Source organism: Syngnathus acus, chromosome 2, assembly GCF_901709675.1.
Source record: "Syngnathus acus chromosome 2, fSynAcu1.2, whole genome shotgun sequence".
In the NCBI taxonomy this organism is placed as follows: Eukaryota; Metazoa; Chordata; class Actinopteri; order Syngnathiformes; family Syngnathidae; genus Syngnathus; species Syngnathus acus.
In genome coordinates this window covers 21,899,193-21,908,188 of record NC_051088.1, presented here as the reverse complement: position 1 = coordinate 21,908,188, position 8,996 = coordinate 21,899,193, and the positions used below count along the sequence as shown (strand labels likewise).

Here is an 8,996-nt window from a genome sequence, read left to right as displayed (position 1 = left end):
AGCCACTTTTTATTTGTGTTATCCCGGGAACACTTTTGAACAGCACGCTAGATGTGAATTCTCATTGGGTATCCCAACTTTAAAATATGTTAGCTTAATTTACGAAAGACTCAAAAGTGTCCTTTGAGGATGGGGGTGAACACTTTTGCAATCTCGCTCAAAGTCAGCTGCGATTGACTCCAGCTCACCCGCAAGCTAAAGGAGGTCAAGCGTGTCAAAAAAAATGGATAAATTGATATTTTGCCGTCATGGAACAGGCTCAATGTGTTTCGTACACGTCCAGTTCTTTCATAACGCGCCATTCGGCTAGGCAAGTCATCTTCTCTGCTTTCACGTGTAACAACCTGTGTGAATATGAAGACGCGGCACACGACCGTCGCATGTTGATCTCTACAGGGCCGTTGAGTCATATGAAATGCGTCATGAGCAAAATCTATTTTAATCAACACAGCACATGGACACGTGGGCTCTCCTGGAACAATCCCAATAGGATTTAGTCTCCCGCCATGGGATGAGATCTGACACGCTAAGATACAGCTGCAAAAAATCACATGATGATGAGGATGATGATGATATGGGACCTATACGCTGAACTCTAGCCGTTTATGAGCCAGGGGATTATGTGCTTGACCCCTGCAGTATCGGAATGCATCGTGGACAAACAGAAGAAGGAGCAACTGGGTAGCCGAGCAGACGACTGGTGCATTGCAGTGGCGGAGCAAACCATTTCTTTAGCTCATCCAACAAGCACAGTGATAGAAATTGGACCTGACCATGCCAGAGGCTGGAGATGAGACACTCTGGCACACACACACATACTCAAAGAAACATCATAAAGCTCAGAAGGACAGCCTTTGACGTGAGCAAACTTAGAGGGCCTGCAGTGCAAAAACCCAAAGACAACCTCGGGCCCTTCGCTGGTTGCAGAGTCGGCAGAACGAGCTGGAGATGTTGCACATGACACCTAGTAAAAATTTATGAGTTGGAAGACAAAGAAAGCTGGTGCAAGATGAAGAAACACTTGGATGTGTTTAGGGATTTGTTGATAACGAAAAGTAACTCTTTATTTGGATGAAATATTACATTCATACATTGACCTGCCGGATTTAGCGGCCTCCAGTGGTCAAAATGCGCATTGCAGCCACAGTAAGGTCTTGCTAGTAAAATCAGACTAAAAATAACGCCACGATTAGCAGGCTGTTCCCTTTGTTTGGCAAAAAAAACACAGCAGGATTCTTCCAATTTCCACGAAATGATGGACAGAAGTGCTGCGAGTTCCCGAGCATTTTCCCGGCCAGCAAAATAATCATTCAGATCACATCCGCTGCACTCCTCAGATTGGCCCACCCACCTCATCCCCCCCTGCCTTCTAGCTTGATCTGCCATTGTGGCACAACCAGTTGCGTTGACAAAGGACACAAGTTACCCTGGGTGTCACAACGGCTAAAGCCGTCATGCTTTCAATTGACTGAAAGGATGTGTGTGTGTGAATGTTGTACGTGTGTGTAGTGTTATGCAGTATTGGTTGGCTATATTTACGTGACAGTTATTTTTTCCCCTTGTCTCACTGATGGACGTGCAGTTTTGTGATTTCCAAGGTTCACGACTGAACTGGAGGAAAACTGCCACATTTTCTAAATTTTAGTTTCTTTCAGATGTGATTAAGTGAAAAGAGAATATCCATGAATAATTGACACTCCCCTGACTATAATTGCTATTAGTAAAAGTTTAATCCATAAATAGGCTATACCACAGTTGATGATCAAAAAAATACTCCCATCATTTGAATGCGTACAAACATGATGTGTGGCTTTTAAAGCAAAGTGCAACACATGGACACAAACAACAATTCCAGTGATGAATTGCTGTAGCAGTGTAGTCCGGTATGCAACGCCTACTTCATTGGCGAGACAAGCGCAGCAGTTATGGTGCCGTCGCTCTGTGGGGCCGCCTGTGCTGCTGGCAAAGTCATCTAGTTTGAAGGCGCTAGCAAAACCAGAAATGGATATGATATCATAAGGTATCTGCAAAAAGTTTTTACAAATCTAAAAAAAAAAAATCTGATTTATTTTAAGTTACCTATGAGGGACTGTTAGAATGTGTAAAAAAAAATCCAGGAATTCTTGGAAAATATCCAAAAGTCAGTTTACAGGGTTCAGGTTTATTTCAGGGAGGGTAGTGCCCCATAGCCCCCCCCACCTAGCTCAGGCTGTGTTATAAATAAAAAAAGGTCATATAAAAGAGATAAATTGTATGAGGCATTTTTACACTGGTGGCTCTGTAACGGCTAGAAAAAAAGCCATCAGAAAATAATACATTGCTGCACTGTCCTATAAAATGTAGCACCTGTCTGGTATAAAACCAGCTCATTAACGCGAGGATGCGAAACAGCGTCCATTTTGGTTCAGTCATCCCGGTTGGATGGCCGCTGCCTCGTAGTGACAGCAGCACAACACCATATGTGGAGATACTCGCTTAATCTCACATGGCTGCCTCCTTTAATTAGCTAAGAATAAAACAAACCAAATTAGGCTTTGTAATTTCAAGATCCTTGATGAAAATTACCTTTTCTTGCATGTGGTAAGAGACTCCGGTGAGGCTAAACGAGTGAAACGCAAGAACATCTTGACACGTAATTAATTAAAAATAATTAAATCCAAGCATGATGTAGATGTGATGCTATTTTTGCTCATAATTCTTCACCGTGATTTAATCTACATGCATTTTAGGTTATAAAGAAACCACGAAGCACTCAGCTGGGAGGAATTAAAACGACCGCCCCCGAAGGTCAGCACATGTTATGCATGTATCTTAAAATTTAGTAGTTTCATTTTCCACGGGTGACTATTAAGAAGATGAATCTCTCGAAATACCCGAACGTACAGTAAATGTTGGCCTTGGGAACACGCCAAAAGATGTGGATGTGAAATGAGTCGCCATTTTTTACTCATTGGATGACTTTTTGCATTGAATAATAGAACTGAGCGTAATTCCTTCTCGCAGCTCGACTGCAGGGGATCCCCTGTAATTCTTTTGTATATTGTCTGATGCTCATCTTTTGTGTCACAATGCCTATAAATATCCCCCCAAAATAGAATATGAATATAAATGTGGCACAACCTGAATTAAGTAGCCTCCCAAGCACTGCACGCGTGTCTTGCTCTGAAACTGGAGGAAGACGCGTTGTGAAGTTGTTTGACTCACGTAGAAGATTTTGCATCGCCAAAGGTCAGATGAGCTTCTACAGCCTACTAGCGCCCCCTGCTGGTAAATGTCGGACAACAGCAATCCCAAATCAATTTGTATTTTACTATGCGGGAAGTCAGACGGTTAAATTACGTTTTGCTGTTGCTTGAATCCGAAGTGAAATGATACATTTGAGACAAATCGATTGTCGAGTGCAGTTTCCAAATACTCGTGGAAACCAACAGAGAGAAATAATTCAAAAGCAAGAATTCCTTTAGCATTGTTTATTATCATGAATCCTTCATCACTCACCAGGACTTTGGGGTTGTTTTCCCTTTGCGCGGCCTTTGACAAAAGATGCTTAGTGAAGAAAACAAGCTGTAAAAGTTGCCAGAAATGTTCTCGAGGGAGAGAGATAACAGCACGTGCAGAAAATTCAAATTCCAGGCAGAAACATACCTGAGTGTTTATTCCCCCCATGCCCCCTCCCCAACATCAGGACCATCAATACATCTTGTCTCTGTTAAATTAATCCAGCAGAAGACATTTTGCAGCAGACCTGCGGGTGTTTGCAAACAAGATGGAAATGGAGACGCCTCCAGAAGCAAGAAAGATGGCCTGGAGAGGAGGGGAGGGGAGGGGAGGCACTCGCGTCGCGATAAATTATTTATTTATCACCGCGCTGTCTTCAAAACATATCTTACAATTCACAGGAAAAATCAAAATCAAATGACATAGCTACAACCCACTTGAACTCTTTTAGGTTCTTAAATGAATTTCAATTTTCATTTTCCATCAAATGCGCGATGCTGCCATAAAAAAAGACTAGTACATTTTATTTTGAGACAAGAGCAGATGGAATGCAGCGATGGGGGTCTCGATGGGGAGAAAGAGCTGAATAAAAGATCTCTGATGGCATCATCTGCAGCTTAGTGCCCACGCGCGCACACACACACGCCGCGCGCGTGCGCACGCACAATTCACCCTCCCTCCCATTCATCCACCACGCATCCTCACTCCCACACTCATTTCCCCATAAAGTGTCAGATGCAAAGCAGCTACGCGTGGCTGGCTGGATTCTTCCCCATCTTTCTTCCGAACCGAATCGGCTCCTTGTCATGCTCTGCTGTTTTTGGACCCATCCACACTCCGCCCTTCTTAGCGAACAAAACAGCGCTCCTCGCGTTTGCCGCGTTGCCGTTTGGCGCAAAGCTCCAACTACCTGTTAGCGTCTAAAGAAAATTCGGCCGAGACTTGTGGCTGCACAATCGCTGACGAGAGGAAACCCGCACCAGAAGAAAGGCTCATCTTTTTCTTTTATATCTTTTCTGGATGCATAGTGGCTTGTGGTGACCTTGAGAAGAAACATCTTCTGCTAAAAGGTGGAGGTGGAAGGTGCGCGCCGAGGATCCAGACGTGTGCGCGCACTGACTGGAGGTTATGACCGACTACCTTCACCTGGACGCTAGGCTGCTGCCGCTCATGATGATGATGATAATGATGGGATGCTTGATGGTTGGTGGAAGTAAGTATCTCGTCCCACTTGTCCGTCAGAATCATCACGCTGCCATCGTGTGGCATGTGATACTCAAATAGACACGCATCGTGTAATCCAATCATTCCCGTAAAAGCGCCTTCAGAGACCATCTTGAGGTGCTGTGGGAAATTACCTAATTCCACTGAAGTCTTTAATTAAGCGTTGAGAAAGGAAAGAAGCTAGTTAATTGCCTTTGCAAGAGATGCCAATACAACAATTTAAAGGAATGATGTCTCTATTGTAATTGAAGAACTCTACGCTGGTTCACCTGAGTCGCTAAACAGTACATAGAAAATAGCAATAAAATAAAAACAGAAGTAAAAATATGCAAATGTCAACAGTTAAGGTTTAATTGGTACAAACTTTATATATTTGTTTTTCTGACAGAAGCTATAGCTAAGGTTTGAGACCTTTTTTTTTTTTTTTTTTTGGTGGTGTGCCATGATTCATTTCAAAATATGGTAAATATTTGCCTTGGCCAATCAGTGGATTTGTGTGAAGCACCGTTGATGCTCAGGTCAAGCGCCTGGATATTTATTCTGAATTAATAAATTATGAAGGGTTATTGAGGTTGCTAAGAGAAGATATTTAAACTTACTGCCGATATAGCCGCCGGCCATGGAATTTTTTGTTGACGGTGTGTGTGTGTGTGTGGAGAAGAGGACAATTGACATGCATCTGCTGTTTTGCCCTGTCGAAGACATTTTTACCTCTCCAGAGGGGAGGGGATGGTTTATCTCGATGCACATCACTACACTGCACGCCACTGGCCTTGACTTAAAAAAAAAGAGGTGGAAAACATTTACAATCCCACATTAAGCCAACTTGGAGGGAATTGTGACAGAGTGGAGTCAAGGAGAGTCAAATTTAATTGTCTAGTTCTTAATCACAAAAGTCTCAAAGGGCTCACAAGGCACGCAGTTAACAAATATTAACAACGTCGCCTGAATTAAACTCCCCAAGAGGTCAAGAGAAAAAAAAAAAAAAAAGGCAGTGTTAGCATAGAACTTTAAGGCTTCTGCTAGGAAGCAAAAAAAAAAACCATCAGGAAAAGCCGACTAGAACATCTGAAATGGATTTCTCAGTTGTGTTGTCCAGCTTTCAAGTCACTTTGAAATTGTTTATCTACCCAAATGTGGCATTTAACCAGGGGTGTGTAGACTTTTCATATCATATTCATAATTTCCCTGTAATACTGTAAGAGGAGACCCTGAGAATCTCATGGAGGCTTCTTCAAGTCCAGCTGCCGCCGCCACGTTCTCTGCCTTCATATTTCAAGCAGGAAAAACAGCAGTTGTAAAGCTGTCAAAAGCATAATCGATTGTCCGGCAGAGAGATTCCAAAGCCGTATTTCTTGCCGACTGTCTCTCCATCCCTTTTAATCAGCTAGTTCAATTCATCGTGTCAGCCTCGCGTTTATGTAAAACTCGATTGAGCAAAGCGTTTGTGTCAGATGAGTCCATCATTGGTGACAAGGAGGAGGCTAATCTGCATTCGCTAGCGTCCATAAACGTTTTCTCCTAGAGGGCCCATAAAAGAAAAATCATGCTGATTTCCACATTTAGAACCAAAACAAGAACAATCTATTCAGAACAATCTATAATTTCTTTACAACAGGATTAAATTGAGGATTATTAATGTGATATGTTCACAAATTGAAGCAAAAAAAGTGGAGCAAACCATTTTTGCGTCTGAAACTGAGTTAGCATTCGTTATGAAAGAGAAACAATGTTAGGATTTTAGTTGTTGATACTCTCTTTCTGTCTTAAAACAAAAGAAAAACATTTTTTTAATGTTCAGGGGCGTAGGTCTTTGACGTCTATAGCCGTCAATGGCAGTGAATGAGTTAAGAGATCAATTGTCACAGACGGTTGATGCCACTTTGCAAAAATTTGATATAAAATAACTCGTGACAGATTATGAAGCAGTAAAATGAAAAAAAAAAATCACATATCAAAACTTTTACCTAGTTGTGGAGGTGGCCAGAGAGTAACAAGGCCACCCCTGGCCACCATCTAACTCCGCCCTTGTTAATTTTAGTAGTTATAGTAGAGGTCGTTTTTTTTATTCTACATGCCGCGAGCCGCAAAAAAAAAAACGCCATTGAGTCTTCTGTGCTTTGGAATGTCAGAAAGGTACAAAATGAACAACAGGTTTATGATTGCGGTCGTAGCTTGCAGCGGTGAACAATGCTGGAGGCGTTTGCGAGAAGATTTGCGGCGCTCTTTCAACAAATGGAGCGGTCGCTAAAATGTAACCTGTCTCCTCAGCAGTTGCGGTGGCACATTTGGAAATGATCACCAAGCACCCGTCAGCTGTCAAGACGTTCATAAAAATCCAATCTCATTTCTTGATGTACTGTACCTACATCAGCATGCACAGCTTTCTTTGTCTTTACGGCAAGCGCCGCACGCACATCCATCCTTCACCGGGAGCCATTAGCCAGATGAGCCTGTCCCAGCCCATCAGCAAACTGGTTGTTCCCGCTGATTTAGCGGCTGCGCTTGAATGACCGCGCAAAAACTCCGACAAGCGAACAAAATGTCACCAGGCTTATATATATTTTTCCTGCGGCAGGGGGAAAGAAGTTGAAAAGAGGCAGAATTTGGAGGTACTCAATAATCTAAAGCAGGGGTGTCAAACTCATTTTTTTCGCGGGCCGCATTGTCGTCATAGCTTCTTTCGGAGGGCCATTATGATAAATGTATGAGCACCTCATATTATATACAGTAAAAGCTACAAAACAATCTGACAAATAACTCATTTTCAAATCAGACAAGTAAAAACTGGTCAAATATTTAAAAAAACTGATATTATTAAAAGTGAAGACAATTTGCAATTCTAGTAATGACACGAATTTGATGCACAATTTGTCTTGGCGGGCCACATAAAATGATGTGGCGGGCCGTATCTGGCCCCTGGGCCTTGAGTTTGACACCTGTGACCTAAAGGATCGGAGAGCAATGGCCCTTTGGAAAACAAATTGAATGAAAGTGGAAAGAATTTGCCTGAAATCGGGTCACATTTGTCAGAGTCTTTTACAAAATATGAATGTGTTTAAATATGTGTTTAAATAGGATATTTATACTAATATTTAATATATTTAATTATTAAATTAAATATATTGAATATTCATTTGATATATTTGATTTAATGATAAAATATATAACATTTTAATATATTTAATATAGTTACTATAGGTAATATAGTTATTATTTAAAATATTGAGTATATTGATATTTTAATTTAAAGATGACGGCCGGTGAAGGCTTACTTGTGTGTTCCGTAGCTGCACGTTTACATTACGTCGATCAATATGTGTGCTTTCTTTCATTTTCATGACCCTTTATTGATCTGATCTCCCGCTTTGGTCATCCATCTCACTTTGACTCATCCTTCTCTTCTTCCAAAACCTAAATATTGAATTTTTCCCATCTCGCGGCGCTTAGTCAATTTGTCTCTGTCGTGTTTTGCCAATGTTCATCCTCGTTTTATCTTTTTTGTCTCTCTCCATTGGACTTACAGAAGTATATCGTGTGTGTGTGTGTGTGTGTGTGTGTGTGTGCGCGTGTGTGTGTGTGTGTGTGTGTGTGTGCGCGTTTGTATCCCAGCCACAGCCTTGCATATAAACCAATGATGCCACTTAAGTGAAGCCACCGGCGGCCATCTTTTGTCGTCATTAGCTAATCTCGCCTCACTTGAATACATTTATTTCAGCGCAGCGCTTTTACAATATATTCTGCCTCTACCTCCAAATGACGTCATGTATGGTGTACAATTGTACCTTCAAACGCTCCAAGCACATTTAATCGATGGAAACGCGATTATACATTTTTTATATCGCTGAGCACTACTCAAAAATTAGTCTGATGTTTCCACTGAATGAAAAAAAACAGAAGTTGTCAGTCGGCTTGCCCTCTTACTTGATCCGCGAGGGGCCAATTGTTAGTCCGGTCGTGTGTACAGCGAGTTCGTGATTCCTGCTCACTTGACTCAACGCAGTGGCCAATTCAGCATGCCAAAATGCACTGCAGCCATACAATTGGATTAGAGATGGAAGGGGAGGGGGGGGGGGGGGTCACACTCTGCTGCTGCAGTTTATAATCCTCTAACAGAATCTGATGCCCCAAAGCGTCTTATTTTCCCGATTTCTACAAGTGTACCTGAAGATGTTGATGGTGATCATCCACAAAGTCCGTCAGAAGATGCAACCACTGCCGCAGGAAGCAAACAAACTAGCTATTGATTTTTCCCGACATCCCGGGGCAAACTC

At 42.1% G+C, this 8,996-nt stretch overlaps 1 protein-coding gene across 1 annotated transcript in view; it reads left to right on the top strand.

Moving 5' to 3' along the window:
• Positions 1-4,139: 4,139 nt before the first annotated feature.
• Positions 4,140-8,996, top strand: part of LOC119132509 (fibronectin type III domain-containing protein 4-like) — a 10,878-nt gene continuing 6,021 nt past the window's right edge. The window contains exons 1-2 of the mRNA XM_037267863.1: positions 4,140-4,410; positions 4,527-4,711. Of these exons, the coding sequence (XP_037123758.1) occupies positions 4,627-4,711 (85 nt within the window). The 5' untranslated portion in view covers positions 4,140-4,410; positions 4,527-4,626. The remainder of the gene's footprint in view (positions 4,411-4,526; positions 4,712-8,996) is intronic.